The following is an 18,741-nucleotide window of genomic DNA, read 5'->3' as shown; positions in this document are numbered from 1 at the left end:
CTAAATTTTAAAACCACGATGTTTTTACCAATCTGTTCTTGCACATTAAAAAAAAAAATTTAAACCCACACTCCCGAACAGATATTTGTTTGGATAATAAAAATGATCATTATGGAAATGTTTCTTTATACTGCTTTGGATGACTTGTTTAATTTCAAAATGACAATTAAAACCACGAAAATGGAAATCTTTTTCCTTTGCAGAAAATGTGTCTGGGGCACAATCTATCCTGATCTCTTCTGTCCTGAATTAAGAATAAATGCACACTTACAAAAAGGGAACAGACAAGAAGGAAAGAAAACTCCTTAGGGTCAAGTCATTAAAACAATATAGGACATGGAATTTTCTAGAATAATGAATAAGGTGCTGTTAGCATTAAGGTAAGCTCTAAGTATAAGGAAAATTAAAACTAGGGCAAATTGGCTTGTGGCTTGTTTTATTTACACATGCCTCGTGCTGCAATTGAGTCTAGAGAACATCGATGGGAAAGTAAGGTGCCTGTTATTAGATGGGGAAACTAACTTCCCTGTAACCCCATGAGGAATTCCAGCTGGCAGCAGAGAAAGTAAACAAAGACCAAGTAACAGTGAAGATCTACCAGGAGAAAACCCATCTCACCATTACATCTAAAAAACAGAAAAGAGGAGCCACTTTCCTCCAGAAGGGTTTGTTCATTATCCTCTCCCTATCACAGCAGGATTGCACTACAGAGAGATTTTCAGAGAAATAAAACCAGTAATAGTGGCATAGGCTTCCACGTGGGGAGCCATCTTTCACACTTTGGCTGCACTAATAAAAGGAGTGATGGTTCCAAGAATCCCAGCTTCCTCCTCTTTCAAAAGGCCACTAATGGAATTTTTACAGAGTTGTTTGAGGAGTTCTCTCTTCCCTCCTTACCCCCTCTCACGTCTGTGGCCACATAGGGCATCCTTATGACTCTTAGTGCTGAAGAATCTTTCATCCCTCATTCAACAGATACTTAAGGAGTGAATACCTCCTATGTCCATAGTCCAGGGCCAGTCTTTTATTGAGGGAAAGAGGGTATACAAAGAACTCGAAGATGGGGTCTTTTGCTTTTAAGTAACTTAAATTTAAATAATATAGTTGGGGAGATAAGATATGGGCACATTATATAAAATAAGAGTTGAATAACAATAAAGACAGCAATATTAAAGACTTCCCAGGGCAGTTTATGACAAGTGCCAAATGGGTAATATAGATAATAGGAGCTCCAAGTTCAGAGGAAAGGGATTACCGTGATTCATAATGGCCCCAGAAAGCTTCATAAGGGAGAGGAAGCCTTGAATTTGACCTTGAAATGGGTACCATATTGATAAGTGGAAAGGAAAGAGGATATTCCAGATGAAGAGAAACAGTATAAGCAAAAGTGAAGAGATGGTGGGCGTCTATATAACTCCTTCAAGGAAACAACCAGCCCTATTTGTTTGGAATAAAGAATTTGAATATGCAAATGTGGGCTATCAGGTTACATAGTAGTCTGAAGATAGACTGGGCTATCCCTTGTGAATATACATTACTCCCCATTTCACAGATGAGGAAACTGAGGCAAATAGATTAAGTGGCTTGCCCAGGGTGACACTGCTAGTGAGTGTTTGAGGCCATGTGAGTTGAACTCAGGTTTTCTTGACTCCAATTACAGTGCTCTTATCTACTGCTCCTCCCAGCTGCCCTATGTGATAGAACTTTCTGTATAAGAAATCATAATGGACTTTAAATTATGTCTTCTTAGAAAGTGGATGAAATGAGCTTTCTAGACATCACCAGTCTTAAGAATTATTCTGTTCTATGATATGCTCACAGTCAACTCCCTTAGGGCAATATTTATGTAGGTTTTGTAAAAGTAACTCATAAAAAATATCCAGTGTGCACAAAATGGCAGACACTTTCTCTTAACTTTCATCAGCCTATCTTACCTTTTAGATGAACACCAGATAACTTTTGCTCCCAGAGTGGCCTGGAAGAAGCAGCACTTTGAAAATAAATCCATATAAACCTTTTCCCCTTTCTTTAGCGTAGAAAAGAGAAATCTGGAGTCGGGGTTTTGGACTGTAAGAGTTGTCTTCAAGTGGTTGAAAAGTTATCTATGTTACCTGGAAGAGGGTCCAGGCTAGTTCTGCTTGGGCCCCAAGGGGCAAAAGTAGGAGCAGGGGGAGGAGGAGGAGGAAGAGAACTCTATGTATGCAATTTACATTTCCAGGGAGGCTATATGCAACTGAAATAGTCCTTTCAAATAAAAATGACATGGTGATAGATGCTATCAGGCAAAGGAAAAGAAAAAAGGAAAGCACTTTACCTTTTCAGTAATGATACGGTTCACACATTGCTTCCCAGTAAGCGGTAATGTGCACTTATCCAGAATTTTGTGTGCATTTCCCTGCATAAAATGAGAGAAACCAGAAACAGTCTTTGGAAGGACGGCTTATTAGAATTTATGCAGCTATAAGACAAAATGAAAAGATCAGAGAAATGTGTTTACATTCTCCCCTAAGTACATATTGTTCTAAGACCTTTGTACAATATTGTCTTCCTTTCTGTGGATGACGGCTGTGCTGAAGTAATTTGAGGAAAACTACCCAACAACAGCATTTGTTGAAATATGAAACCATATCCATTCTCTGAAATATCTCCACTATTTTCCTTCCCTTAACCTACATACAGCCTTAAAATGAAGCTAAAATTTAAAAATCAAAACTAAAAATACAGAAAACAACTCTGGGAGGCCACTTCCTACATGTTGGTTTTTGTTTTGTTTTTTAGTCTGGTAAAGTATATTTCTGAATGTCAAATATAGTATTAAATATTCTACTTCATGGTAGGATAAACCCAAAACTCTGTTCGTTCATGATACTAAATGTACATTTGAGACAAGCCTTTTCTTGTGTGAAATGTACAAGGTTCAATCACAATATTACTTTTATTTTCCTTCAGCTATTCTATGACAACTACAAATCCCATATGGATGCTATGAGACCTTGGTTTATTCATTCTTTAAAGATGGCACTGGGCAGCTAGAGGGCGCACTGGATAGAGTGCTGGAGTCAGGAAGACTCATCTTTGTGTGAGTTCAAATCTGGCTCCAGACACTAGCTGTGTGATCCTGGGCAAATCACTTCATCCTGTTTGCCTCAGTTTCCTCATCAGTAAAAAGAGCTAGAGAAGGAAACGGCAAACCACTCTAATATCTTTGCCAAGAAAACCCCAAATGGGGTCACGAAGAGTGAGACACAACTGAAATGACTGAAAAACAGCAACTTTATAGGTCTTATAAGGAAAAAAAAAAGTGAGGTTTCAGGGACTATGCTTAACTTAGAGAATCCTATTTTCATGAGAAGCAGCGTGGAGTAGTGCAAAGAGGCCTGGATTAGGAACCACAAGGACATTGATTCAACTCCTGACTCACTCCCATACCCTTACCTATGAGCTGGGTGACCTTGGGCAACCCCCGACCTTGGTGAATCTTACTTTCCTCATCTATATTATAGCTAATCTGACATCTTCAGAGGAACACAGTGGAGACTGAAAGAGAAAATATATATGGAAAAGTGTTTGGTAAGGATGAAGCATCTATTCAAATATAAATTATTATGGCAACATGTTAACTAATCAGAAATCCAGAGGCAATGAATATCCATATCTATGGTGGGAAAGGAGGCAGCCACATATAGGTAAAAGACATATACACACGTTTATATTTGTGTATACCTACGTATGTGTGTCTATATATATACAGACATACATGTCGATATACATATATGTCATTCAGTCAAAACTGGGGCTAAACTAATTACAAGTTAGACGTGGGTTTGCAGAATTTAGTCTATCAGAAAACATATAGTAGTGAGTGTAGTACTTACTCTAGCCACATATTTTATTCCCCAAACACTTCCTTGACAGATGCCTGGCTATCACATACATATCCTCCACACTGTCCTTCCTTCCCACTCCATTTCCAGTTCAGGAAATAGAATCGATTCAAACTTGCTATTCAATGTAAAGGATGGGTCAGCATACTGGCCCATGGTTCCAGTAACCACATCCTTCCCATCACAAGAGCTCTTTGACTGTAGGGCCTATCTTCACTTTTGTAATTTGTACTTCCAGTGCTTAGCAGTGCTTGGCAAATAAGTGTTTAATAAGTGTCTTTTCATTCATTAATAATAATAGCTATAATAATAGAAACTAGCATTTATATGCTTGAAGGTTTGCAAAGTGATTTACACATGCTATTTCAGTTGATCCTTATAATCCAGGGAGGTAGGTGCTATTATTATCCCCATTTTACAGGTGAGAACTGAGGTAGCAAAGAGTAAGTGACTTGCCTGGGATCACACTGCTAGTAAGCGACTGAGGCTGTATTTTCACTCAGATCTTCCTGATTCCAGGCCCAGCACACTGCACTACAGCATCCCCAGCTGTCTCACTGGATTGCTACTTCCTTTTAATGTTAACTATTCTTTTGATGATCAATTTTTCCTTTTCATATTTCAAAGCAAGTCTGCAGATGCTGCAAATCTAAATCAATCAGTTGAAATCTGTGGCAAATATTCTAACTTCTACAGTTTCAAGTTGGCCAACTTACATCTCATATAACTCAAACAGACATGTCACAATGAATTCAGTTCCCAGATGCCAACATTAGGTACAATCTGTGTGCCTCTCAAAAACATTTCTGTAGGAAAGAAAAAGTTTCTGTTCTCATTATGTGAACAAGCTCTACATATGATTGGAAGGTAATCACTTCTTTAATGGAAAATGAGGGTGTTTTCCCCCAATTAATAGAGATAGTTTTCAATATTCATTTTTATAAGATTTTTAGTTCCAAACTTTTTTCTCCTTCCCTCCCTTCTCTCCCCCTCCCCAAGACAGCAAGCAATCTGATATAGGCTACACACGTACAATCATGTTAAACATATTTCCACATAAGTCATGTTGTGAAGAAAAAAAAAAGAATCAGAACAAAAGGGAAAAACCACAAGAAAGAAAAGAACAAAAACCTAAAAGTAATGCTTCGATCCATAGTTCTTTCTCTAGATGTGGATAGCATTTTCCATCATGACTCTTTTGGAATTGTCTTGGATCACTGCATTGCTGAGAAGAGCTAAGTCTATCATAGTTGATGATTACACAATGTTGCTGTTACTATGTAAAATGTTCTCCTGGTCCTGCTCACTTCACTCAGTTGGAAAATGAGTTTTTAGAGAAATAATGAATTTCAACTAACAATGTTATCTTTCAAATTGTGATCCACCTTGCCCAAAGTTCTTTGCTGTCTTTGTTTCCAATACAGCCAAGAATTATGTAGGATGTTGTATTTAACATTTCTATAATGAATAAGGCACACACTTACAAATGCACGAGGTCTTCTGTCGACACTCAAAGCACCAACTCATGCAGAAAATAGCCTTGACATGGAACCTCCAAAACTCATGAAATGAATAACAGGACACAATACAAATCTTGGGGTAAACAATACTCCTGATTTAGCAGGTGATCCATAGAAAATTCGTTTTATGTGTACTCTTTCCAAATAGAGTAATGTAATAAAAGGACAACACTAAAGTGTAACACACACACACACGCACACACACACACACACACACACACACACACACACACAAACCAGCAAATGCCCAAGAATAAAAGGAAAAAAGAGGAAAAGAGGTACAGGAAAAGCTAAGGAATCCAAAAATTTCAAGATATAACTAGAGTAGTTGATGAAGCCATGATAGAACTAATTAATGCTGTACTCTATTTTGGTTATACCAGTGCAAGGAACCCAAATGTACAAATGATTAACAAAAAGGCAAAAAGCAGTATGTTTTCAGTACAAGGAAAAGCAGGACCAGAAAAAGGAGATATTCTCTGTCATGACTGGATCATTCAATGTAGAAAAAATTCCAAGGGAAGTGAGATTTTATGATCCACTTCTGAATCTTCCTTCTTATCTATCCCTCTCAAGGCTAGAGGAAAGAAGGTATATTACTACACTGCTGATGGAATTATACATTGCTCTGGAAAGCCATCTGGAACTATGCCCAACATCATACCCTTTGACCTAGCGATACCACTACTAGATCTACATCCCAAAGAGATAAAATAAAGAGGAAAAGGATCCCCATGTACTAAAATACAGACAAAACAGCTTTTTTTTTTTTGAGGTAGCAAAGAACTGGAAACTAAGGGGGGATGACCATTAAACCAAGTTAAACAAATTACAGTATATGACTGCAGTGGAATACCATCTGCTGTAACAGGTTATGGAGGAGATAGTGGATAAATTTGTATAAACTGATACAGAGAGAAGTGAGCAGAACCAGGAGAACATCTTATAAAACAACAGCAGCATTAGAAAGACAAACACTTTTAAACACTTAAGAAATTTGATCAATGCAACAGAGTTAGTGGATCAGTTAACAAGCATGTTAAAAAGTGCTAACTATGTGCCAGGCACTGGGGATTTAAAAAAGGCAAAAATAATCCCTGCCTTCAAGGAAGTTACAATCTAATGGGGAGTAATAACACATAAATAACTATGTATAAACAAGATAGATAGAGGATAAATTGGAAATATTCACAGAAGGAAGGAAGGCCAGGAAAGCCCTCTTTCAGACAGTAGGGATTTTTGGTTAGACTTTGAAGGCAGTCAGGGAAACCTGGAGGCAGGGATGAGGAAGGATTACGATTTTCACAGGACAAATGATCAAGCACGCTACCCACTTCCTAACAGAGAGGTGCAGGGGACTCATATATTTTTGGACATGACTAATGAGGGGATTGATTTTGCGTACTTACGTATACTGATGTAAGGTTTTTTGTTTGTTTGTTTTTAGTCACTGGGGTGGGGAGAAGATAAGGACGGGAAAGAAAATAGATTTTTGTTAATTGAAAAATATTAACTTTCACATATCCTCCTCATTCCATTCTTAAATGTCAAAAGTATAAAGTAACAGTTTTCAAGAGGAAAAAAATGCCTTCTTGAATGTCTCTCTTCTTGGGAGAGAAACAGGCAGCTATGGGTATAAAATGTTACATACACTGGATCTAGTGGTTTTGCTTAACTTTTTCTTTGGCTTGTTTTGGGAAGAAAACTTCTATACAAAAATAATGGGGACCATTTTTTCATTTTTCTTTTCTTTTGCAACATGGCTAAGGTGGAAATATGTTTTGCCTCACTTCATATGTATAATGGATATCATATTTCTTTCCTTCCCAATGGGTGGGGAAGGGCTAGGAGAAGAGAAAAGCATTCAGAAAAAATTTTTAAAAAAATTTTTTTAAAGTGTACATATATACATATAAACACATAAGTATATATATGCAAATAACAGTGAGCTAAAAGCATCAAGAAATCTTACATTTAGAACAACAATAATAAAGGAACAAAATAAAAATGTTCTGCTGAACATAAGGGCTGAGGCCTTTCATTTTTCATCCTTCTGGTACAACTCAGACAACTTCTACCTTCCCCATAACCTCAGGAAGGATCTCAACTCCTTTCCATCTCCTTTTTTCATGACCTTCCTTTTTTTTTTTTTTTAAACCCCTCTACCTATTCACAGACAACTTGGAATCAGGGAATCTTCTATGTAGCTGTTCTTTTCAAAAGATCAAAGTCAACATTCTCTATCACTGTCCTTACTGAGATTATTTCCTGTTAAGGGTTCTTCATCTAAGGTCCATGGACCCCCAAAAGGTTTCAGGAGGTCATGAACTTAGAAGAGAAAAATTACCTTTACTAACCTTCAATTAAATTTAATATTTCCTTCAATTATTTAAAAAATCTCATTCTGAGAAGGGGTTCATAGGTTTTAACACACCACCAAAGGAGTCCATAACATAAACAAGATTCAGCGGATACAGCACTGGGTCTGGTGTCAGGAAGAGTTAAGTTCAAATCCTGCCTTACATGTTAACTAGCTATGTGATCCCAGGCAAGTCACAACCTTTGTCTGCCTCAGTTTCCTCAATTATAAAATAGATAACAATACTGTGAGAAATGATTATTTCTCTCTTGTATTTAATAACTAATTATTGTATTAGGACCATGGTTTTTCTCCTTTTCTACTTCCTCATCTAGAAAACAACCAGTGTGGGAAACCTCTCTTAAAGATTTACCCAGGCCAAGATCTTATCAGACAGTAAAAGAAATTCTAAGTTTGGGCTAATGAATGTATTCCTGCTCACTGTGTTTACTCAGACAGGTCTGGGGAAGTGTTGATTCTCCCTTTTGTCAGACAGGTGATATGGAAATTGCTAGGTCTCTCTGATCAAGATATGGGGGATCCAAGTCACATAGCCCAAGACCCTCATTCTAATACAGCCTACCCTCTCATTGTAATATTCATTTTCTCATTCACTGTTAACCAATCAGAGCTGACTGAATGCTTGCTCTTTCAAGGGCATATAAACCGTGAGCTCACAGCTGTTGGGTGTCTTTGATCTAAGACATACAGCCAAATGACCATTCTTTTATTGAAAATGCTGGCACTATTAATAAAATGATTAAATTTCCCAGAAACTATGTCCCTCAAACCTTTTTAAATGTCACAATAGGATCTACTTCCCAGGGTTGTTGTGAGGTTCAAATGAGAAAACATTTGGAAAGTATTTAGAGCAGTGTCTGGCACACAGCAGGTACATAATAATTGCTTATTCCTTTATTCCCCCCTCTAGTTTACCTCCAGAAATCTTCAAGAACTATTAAACCTAACATCAACAATGATGAACAACTGTGGTTAAATGATCTTCCAAGAATCTCATAGTTATCATCATAGCCAAATTAATAAATGTTCTTTTTCGAAAAAGAGATGGACTGATTACTTTCACAGTCATCAGAGGCAACTTTACATTTTGCTTAACAACAACAACAAAAAAAACCCCAAAGATACAAGAATTCCAAATCACTTACTCCTGTACTTTTAATGTTTCTTAACTATGGATACAAAACCCATGCTCTTGTAAATATATTTTGGGATAAAGGCCCAAAGTACAGACACATAAAATGTAAACAATATCCCCTCCAGGTCTCAAAATTTCCAGTAATTCTGTTGCTAAGAATTACAATGGCAGGGATAGTACCAGTGAGAGATTTCTCACTTGCAAGTGTCATTAAATAAAAGCATCTCAGGACCAAGAGCAATTGATTTCTGGGTCTGAGTTGCAAAGTTGTACATTTCCAGCTTTTTTCTGGCTCACTAAAATAATAAACTTCTTGAGATGGCAGAGATCGAGTCCTTTCTATGGTTCTGTTCACAACACCTAGAACAGAGCCTTGCATTCAGTAGTCATTTATTGTTTGCTGAACTGAACTGGTACAGGACTTTGATGCATAAGGCCAATTATATAACAATCTGTGATGGTAAAGGCACAAGGGAAGGAGGAAACTGAGGGAAGAAGGGATGTTTAGAAATTAAGGAAGTTTAAAAGACTAAGAAAGATCAATACTTAAGAAAGTAACAATTAAAAAAACCCAACTCCATAGTAACGAGGTGAATTCTTTCTCATTTCACATATCTGTCATTAGCTAACAAAAGTGATATGTGTGCAAAGCACTTTGCTAACCTTAAAGTAAAATCAGTACATAAATGCAGGCATTTCAGACTCTTATTACCTCCATTTGGGATTTTCTTGGCACATCCTTCTACAGCTCATTTTACAGATGAGGAAACTGAGGCAAACAGGGTTAAGTGACTTGCCCAGGGTCACACAGCTAGTAAGTGTCTGCGGCTGGATTTGAACTTAGGACTTCCTGATTCCAGGCCAGGCACTCTATCCACTGCACCACCTAGCTCCCTCTATTAGCTGCAGTTGTTATAGATATCAAATGCACTTCCTCTTTGGACAACACCTGAATGGTGGGGGAGGTGGGGCATGCCCCCTATTTGTGACTCAGTTCTAGAAATTCCAACAAGGTATACAGAAAGGATTTATCACTACTACCCTCCCTTCAGAGGAGGACCAAACATTCCCCTGTTCTCCTACAATGATTTTAAAGTTTGGAGAATGGAAATCATCTCCTTCCCTTGCACCTACCCTATCCCCAAAAAACTTGAGGACCTTCATACTCTACCTAGAGAGTAGAGTGTATATGGAGTACCCAGCTATCAAATCACCATTATTATCATCCTATTCCAGAGGATACTATACTCTTGAAAAGGCAAGTCAATCTAGACAAAGAAGAAGGGAGAAAAAACTCAGGCTTACTCATATTCAATTTATGCTTGCTAAAAGATCCCAACTTATCCCCACATGGCTTCAGTTATAGTATGGAGCCATCTCTGGAGCAAAGAGCATTCACATTTTAGATAAGCCTGGAATAAGTTTGGTTCCTAGATAAATGAGACACAGAGAGTGAGAGAGAGAGAGAGTGAGAGAGAGAGAGAGAGAGAGAGAGAGAGAGAGAGAGAAGAGAGGAGGAAAGGAAGGAAGGAAGGAAGAAGGAAGGAAGGAAGGAAGGAAGGAAGGAAGGAAGGAAGGAAGGAAGGAAGGAAGGAAGGAAGGAAGGAAGGAAGGAAGGAAGGAAGGAAGGAAGGAAGGAAGGAAAGACGAAATAGGAAACTAAATCTAAAAGTATAATCCTCCAAAGTGAAGTCCTTACAGCTTAAGATCTTAGGAAGCAGGTCACTTATTTATAAAAAGGATATTCATTACCATGGCCTAATCTTTAATTTCTCAAAAGGCTGCTTCTACATGAGCCTTCACCCAGAGATAGATGAGTTCTGAGGGATGATGGCCATTGGGCACAGAGTTCTCATCCTGTTCTAATGATATCTTGCAGTTTGACTTTGAGGGATTTCTTTCAGTCTAAACATCCCATGGTGTAGAATGGGATAATTTTCTGTACTAGCTCAAAACAATACCATCAAATAATTTGAAGTCTTGGTGGGAGCTTGATCAGGTTATTGGTAAGTTTAGTTTTATCACATAATGCATTGTGCAGGATGCTCTATCATCACTGTATAAATGGAAAAGGCATCATTCAATTTAGTTCAACATTTATTGAGCATCCACTAGGTGCCTGGTACTACATAAGGTTCTGAGTATCCAAAGATTGTGTAGGAGGCAGCTACGTGGCTCAGTGGATAGAGCACTGGGCCTGGAGTCAGGAAGACCTGGTTCAAATCCAGCCTCAGACACTTACTAGCTGGGTGACCCTGGGCAAAACAATTGGTTAAGTGTTTGTTTTAATCCACTAGATAAAGAAATGAGAAACCACTCCAATATGCAATATCTTTGCCAAGAAAACTCCATGGACAGTACTAGTGTGCTATGGTCCGTGGGGTTACAAAGACCTGAACATGACTGAAAGACTGAATGATGACCTACAAAGATCAGAGTTAGGGAGGAAGGTCTTCGTCCTCAAAGAGCTTTCATTCCATTAACCACCGACTGATGGCTCGAAAAGTCTAAATCTTAAAGGCAAATAAAACTAGTCCCAAATAGAGCCTGATCAGTAAATCCCAGAATAAACCTGCCATAAAAAGATCTCTCTAAGCACCCATAAATTCAAAGAAGTTAAACTGGATTGATAATGACTTTACTATTTCAAGGCTCTGTGTCCCTAGATGATGGCAGACTGTAATCCCTCTGTGGCTTAGTCGACAATCTTTCTGAGTTGCTGTGGCTAATAATTATCTACAACAATTTGCTCTATCACATTTAAAAGAGATAGACTACATAATCATTATCATATTGCTAAAAAAAGCATCCTTGAAAAGATTTTCTCATATTAAGTTTAATAAAGCTAAATAGTCTGGATTGAAAGATCACCTTTGTCACAAATTGGCTATCTGACCCTAGGCAAATCAATTAACCTCTCAAAGTACAGGCACTGATCTTCATTGGCTCTCTATACCAATGAAATTAAAGACTGAGACCAAAGCAAACAAACAAAAGGAAACCCAACTAAAAATATAGCTCTAAAAGTCTAAATTTGTTCGTTTCTGACAGGTTTGTATGAAAATAATTGAGCGTTTATTTAGGTTATTTTTTCTAATGCTTCCTGGAAGAAAAATACTGACAGGCCACATAACTCGCATATAACTCCATATAAGCTCCTCAAAGAGTCATACATTTGGCATAGGTTATACCTAATAGACCAAATTATTCACCAAGATATATATATAAAGCTTCAGAACAATGTAATTATTGGCTCTTTTCTTCTCCTCAGGATCCAGACCTCCTGCTGGCCAAAAAATTGAAATATAAATAAGATCTAAGCCTGCTACAGAAATAGGCCTCTTATTTGTGCTATTAAAATAGATGCCTAGACTTTGCTTCTATAGGGTAACTGACAAGTGTGACTAAATCTCTTTCCTTTCATAAGCTGAAAGCTTATACTCTTGGCAACAGGTCTTCTGTGCATTATTTGGAGAACAAAATCACCTGCTTCGAGGTAGTCAAGAGAAAGGGTAGGTAGTTGGCAGGGTAGCAGAGTCAAGAATTTGAAACTAGGAGTCAGAAGGTGTGGATTCTGTTCTTGGATCTGCTGTTATGGTACATGGATGCTGACTCCAAGCATGGAGGGAACAACAAAACCCTTCACAATAACTTTCCAAATTAGACTCTGTACCTAGCAGCTCTCATAATAAGTACCTGATAACGTTTACTGACTGACTGACCTAACCTTTCCTTCACTGTTGCCAGATCAAATTCCTAATGTACAGGTGTGATCAAGCCAGTTCCTATTCTGTGCTCAAGAATTACCAATGATTCCCTAGCACTAACAGGATGATAGGATTTAGATTTCTGAGGAGATGCCAGAGATCTTTTAGTCCAATCCCCTCATTTTACAATTATGGAAACTAAAAACTGGAGCGGTTTTAACTTTCCTCAAGTCATGGAAGCATTAAGTAGCGGCATTAAGACTGAAACCTCAGAATTCAAATTTAGTGTATTTTTGCACGTGGAACAAAATCCCAATACGACATTTAAAGTGCTCTATTTAAATCCACATAGGTGACTCTTAAGAAAGATGGCTTTCAAGAGCAGCCAAAAGTATTTAATTTCACAAACAAAATGATTCTGAGCTTACCCACAACTCTTCTAAAGATAAATGTTTATTTGTAGAAAATTCTTTCCAACTTTCTTTTGTTGCTGCTTTGATGCTGATGTATACATCAGCCAAGGTCTTTTGTCAGAACTGAAGTCAGACTCAGCCTGAATAATAAACTGAATTATAAACCACTCTCCCTTTACCCATTTAATGTCCAGACAAAGTTATTTCTTAACCTTGGCTTACACTTTCCTGCCTTTTGCATTCAGAGGTCTTCCTCCACGCCTGGAATACCATCTCCATGTCGCCAAAGCCCATCTAAGGTGCCATTTCTTTCATGAAGTATGAAGCATTCTTTGTTCTGTACCCTCTCCCTTTCTCCTTTCATTGTTTTGGTCTTTCTTTCCTATCCTTAAACATTCTGCCTTGTATCATGTTTATTTACAAGGAGCACAGCTCCTTGAAAGCAAGACTATATAAAATATTCTTTTTTAACATAATAAAGTGTTTGGTAAAAGTCTGTTGAATTGATTTTTTTCCCCTATTAGACTGAGTTCCTTGAGGGTAGGGGACCATGTTTGTTTGGTTTTTTTTAAAACTTTCTTTGTATCCCTAGTGCTTAGCATAAGGCCTGGCACAAATTAAGCATTTAATAAATGCCTACTGACTGACTCAATTATTGAAACTTGAGAAGAAGGCATTTATACTCTCTCTTTGTCACTGCTTAATGCATTTATTAATGCCTTCAACAAACATTAATTAACCAGTTAGCATACCTGCCTTGCTTTTACAAGCGTGCAAAGAAGTTCAGTTAATGAATGGAGACACCTCCAAACAGGAAGTAGCCTAACTAAAACGAACACACACACACACACACAACACACACACACACACACACACACACTTTTTCTGTTTGTGGCTATGTTTGCAAATTGTTATTTCTTTACATGGGGGGGAGAATAAACTACCTCTAATCATGATCTTACTTTTAATTCCAATTTCCCCACGGAGAGCAAAACAACATGGAAACTATGTTTTCTATTTCCTGTGAAAAGCTTCTGTATAGAGGGGTTGCTGGCTAGATGTGTCAGACAGCAATAGCCACCATTTGTTTTCTTTTATCAGGAATTCCAGCTGAGTGTAAAGACAAAAGTCGAAGCAAAAAAAAAAAAAAAAAAGAGATAGTTGGCTAAATGCAGCCTTCATGTTTTGCAAACAAATGCACAAAAATAATTCAGGCTGAGTCTGACTTCAGTTCCGACAAAAGACCTTGCCTGACGTATGCATCAACATCAAAGCAGCAACAAAAGAAAGTTGAAAGGAATTTTCTCCAAATAAATACTTGTCTTTAGAAGAGATGTGGATTTGCTTTGTAAGCTCAGAATCATTTTGTTTATGAAATTAAATATTTTTGGCTGCTCTTGAAAGCCACTTCTCTAAAGTCACCTATGTGGATTTAATTTCTATTGCTCCATATTTATGCACCACTGATAACTTCACAATATTTAGTAAACAAATGATGGTAATTTCTTACTTGTTACAAGTTTCACTACCAGACTGATTCACGGTTCTCAATTACTTTGGTGACTGAACTTACTCATGGGGAGGAAGACCTGGTCCCTGTCCTCCAAAAGCTTACAATTATTATTAGTAATTGACTTACATATTTAAGGATAGGCATATTCTTATTTTAGGATAAGGTATATCTCCCAGGTCCATGCATTAAGTTATGGAACACCTAGCACTGCCACCAAGCTGAATCATGACTACCTACCACCTGGATTTAATTTTAAAAATGAGAATGAGAAATTAAGAGAGAACAAGACAAAGAAAATACCATGTAAGATCAGCCAGGCAAATTAGCTAAAACCCAGGCTTCAGGTCTGAAGCAATTAAAGCTGAAGTTCAAAGAAATCAGATGGCAGACAAATAAGAATGTTAATAAAAATAGATAACAATACCCAATACCCGATATCAGGCTTCTTCAGAATACTGAAGTTTTCTGTTTCCAAAAGCTTCACTATTCTAAACCTTTAATTGCAGAATTTTTTTCACTTCCAAGTGGTCTTTGTCATTTGCCAGACTGCCATTCTAAAAGGATCTCATATACCTATAAGGAAGAGCTTCCTAGAGAATGAAAACATGGATTACTACCTAAATGGAAGCAGCTTATTTTTGAAAGACACAAGCATATTTGTGTGTGTGCCAGGATTTGTTATTTTTACACGTAGACATCTGGAGATAATAGATTCTCACTGATCTCTTGACCTTAAATTTCAGTATCAATTTTAGGGTCCTGCCCAAAAGCAAGTTTACAGAGAGGTTCAAAATTCAAAATTCAGCTTCAAAGGTTTGGTTGGCCTTCTTTTAAATAGGCTACAAAATCTGCACTAGTCATCTCCATATTTACAACAAATGAAACAGTAATTCAACAAGGCTCTATCCAAGGGATAGCTATACACAGTAAGTTTCTCTGAGAGGTTCAAGACATTTTATCTCTCACTGTCATTATCTAATTGATCCTTGCAATATCTTGGTGATAATATAGCCAAGGAAGCAGGTAAGTAGGCACCCACAATTATTGTTTCCATTTGGTAGATGATAAGTGGTAATAATTATAAAGGGCTTAGCCCAGTGCCTGGCACAAAGTAAGCACTATATAAATGTTAGCTATTATTATCTATATGATTAGATAAGAGTCTATATAACAGAAAGAACTTCTTGTTACAGAACAATTCAGTGGCACTGTTGGGAACTGAACACCCCTCCCCAAGTCAGAGGATCAGATGACAGACAGCACTAAAAAGGACCTTAGGGACCCCTTAGTACAACACCCTGCCTCCCACTGGGGCCAAGAGTTAAGTGACAAACAGTAAGCAGAGAGAGAATTTGAACTCAGCTCTTCTGATTCTGAAGCTGGAGCTCTTTCCATTGAATAACACTTCTTCTCTTAATCCTTTTTAAAAGACCCCATGACTACCATGCAGGGGCTTCTTGTTCAAACTAGCTCAGGTATGCTGCTAGGATCAAGTATGTCTGCTACCACTAAACACTGAAGGACTAGAATGATTTCTTACCATTTTATTCAATTTGTATCATTAATCATGACAACTAAACCAGCCTATATAGCCTGACTATGTCTCCAGATGTGCACAGCTTACAATTCTTATCAGTAGTTGATCCAGAGCTTTATCTCGGATCTTGGTAATACCAGAGTGTAAACATGTAAATTTTGGTGTAAAAATATTTTTTAAATAGTAATAATAAAAACACGGACCTGAATCCTGTTATCTACGAGGTACACTGTCCCCAAGTTGACAAGAAGTATCAAACAGCACTAAATAATAACAATGTGTACCTAGTTCTCCCCTTCATGCTTGGGGACAGGACCTGTATGTTCATTAATATAGGAAATTTCCAATGAGGAAACTGTCCAGCAATGCAGATTGATACCTGCTTTATAATTTAGTCTGAAGAGAATTCCCTGGGGCACCAAGAAATTAAGTTATTTGCCTTGTGACACAAGGCCAGATCAGGGATTTGAACCCAGCCAGCTCTCTATCCACTATACCACACAGCTCCTCAGGAGGGAAATAACTATGGTTTAATCCTCATTATTTCCATTTTACAGAGAAGAAAACCAAGGCTCAGCAAGGTTAAGAGATTTGCCTACAGTCATCCAACTAGTCAAGTGGTAAAGATGGTATGTGAATCCAGAACTCTGCTTCAAGTCAAGCGTTCTTTCAACTATACCATCCCGCCTTGCAAGAAGACTATCATGTGGGGGCGGCTAGGTGGCGCAGTAGATAGAGCTCTGGCCTTGGAGTTAGGAGGACCTGAGTTCAAATTCAGACTCAGACACATGACACTTACTAGCTGTGTGACCCTGGGCAAGTCACTTAGCCCCAACTGCCTCACCAAAAAGAAAAAAAAAAAGACTATCATGTGTCTTAGCCGGGAAGCAAAGAACAGTATCATCTTGATATCAAAATTCAGACCAAAATCAAGGTCAACAGCAGACAATGGTTTGCTTTAACCCAGTAGAAATAAGAGTGGGCTTAAAATTCTAAAGACCTGACCCTACTCCCAAATCTGACACTTACCAGTTGTATGAACATAATTCATTTAAATCTTTCTGAGTCTCAGTTTCCTCATGCGTAAGATGGGGAAAATAACTATCCCACCTACTTCACAAGGTTATTATAAGGAGAGCACTGGGTAGGGCCAATGCAATAAAAATGATAATTTTACCTAAACTTTATACAATCAATGCTATCCCAATTAAATTACCAAAAAATGTATTTTACTGAATTAAAAAAAAAATAAAATTCATTTGGAAGAACAAAAAGTTATGAATATCAAAGTAACTAGTGAAAAAAAAATGTAAAGGAAGCAGCTTTAGTAGTATTAGATCTCAAACTATATTATAAGGCAGTAATTATCAAAAACTATCTGGTTCTGGCTAAGAAATTGAAAGGTAGATCAGTGGAACAGAGCCGACACACAATTTACAGCAGTAAATACTAGTAACCTAGTATTTGACAAGTGTAAAGACTTAAGATGCTACTGACTGCAAGATACAGACCTATGGTCCTATTGCAGGAACCTGGTTGGTGCATCCCTGCCTCAAATCTCTTCTCATTCCAGTCAATCCTTCATTCTGCTAGTATCCTAGGTATGTCCATGTCATCCCTCTATTCAATGAAGTCCAGTGGCAGCCTATTGCCTCCAGGACCAAATATAAAATCCTATCTGGCTTTTAAGGCCCTTCAGAACCTGGCCCCTTCCTACTTTTCTAGTCTTCTTATGCTTTATTCCCCTCCAAAATTCTACCAATCAGTGGCTAACCACTCCCTGCTGATCCTAACACGATAATCATCTCCTGATTCAATAGATTTTCACTGGCTGTCCACCATGGCTGAAACTCTCTCCTTCCTCACTGGCAACTCCTGGTTTCCTTCCAGACTCAGCCAAAATCCCAGCCTTTCCCTGACCCCCTTTAATCCTAGAGCATCCCTACAAGATTTATCTCCAATTTATCCTGTATATATCTTATTTGTACATAGTTGTTTACATGTTGTCTCTATCATTAGAATGTAAACACTCTGAGGCAAGGACTGTGTTTCTGCATTTCTTTGTAACCTCAAGGCTTAGCACACAGCCTGGCACATAGTAGGTGCTTAATGAATGGTTTGACAAGAACAATTCAAAGCTGATGCTTCCTTGTATAATTTTACCAGTGCTACCTACAATTAACATTTAGAGTTAAAAGATAAAACTAAACAATCAATGATGAAGTTTGGGCCTAAGAAAACAAAAAACTCACTGAGAACATAATTTTAGGCATAAGAAACACAGACTTTGGATAGCTAAGCAACTGTGGTAAACTGAACTAATGCAAGGGGACCCCCAAGCAGGCTACAGAAAAGAAACGCTTAGAATACACAACATGATGGCATGTGAAACAATGAGACCTAGCTACGGACTGCTGGGCAGCAGCTGCATGGCAGGCTGACCAACCTGGTACATAGCCATCATCAACTGGGGTTTCTTTCACTTCACGAAACAGAAGCCATGATATAAACAGGACCAGCCTCCACAAATAGCAGCTTTGGCTGACTGATCTGCACAGAGGTGTTACGGGGGAAGGGGCTGCTGCTCAAGGAAAAGTGTTTACACACACAGTTAGTGGCACCATTATAATACCATCACCGAATAGAAAGGGC

At 38.0% G+C, this 18,741-nt stretch overlaps 1 protein-coding gene across 2 annotated transcripts in view; it reads right to left on the bottom strand.

Annotated features, from left to right (window-relative positions):
* Nucleotides 1–18,741, bottom strand: part of OXCT1 (3-oxoacid CoA-transferase 1) — a 174,545-nt gene that overhangs the window by 19,004 nt on the left and 136,800 nt on the right. The window contains exons 15-16 of one of the 2 annotated variants that reach the window (XR_013486150.1): nt 4,601–4,690; nt 2,314–2,395 (exon numbers count right to left, since the gene is read on the bottom strand). Coding sequence is in view for 1 of the 2 variants with exons in the window: in XM_020996361.2 (XP_020852020.1) it covers nt 2,315–2,395 (81 nt within the window). In the remaining variant the exon portion in view is untranslated. Of the gene's footprint in view, nt 1–2,313; nt 2,396–4,600; nt 4,691–18,741 lie in introns of those variants that run through there. The other variant, XM_020996361.2, reaches the window with a different exon arrangement.

The sequence above is a fragment of the Phascolarctos cinereus genome, unplaced genomic scaffold, assembly GCF_003287225.1.
Source record: "Phascolarctos cinereus isolate Bilbo 61053 unplaced genomic scaffold, phaCin_HiC Scaffold_4;HRSCAF=312, whole genome shotgun sequence".
NCBI lineage: Eukaryota > Metazoa > Chordata > Mammalia > Diprotodontia > Phascolarctidae > Phascolarctos > Phascolarctos cinereus.
Note: the sequence above shows the minus strand (reverse complement) of the source record. Positions and strands in the feature narration are given on the sequence as shown.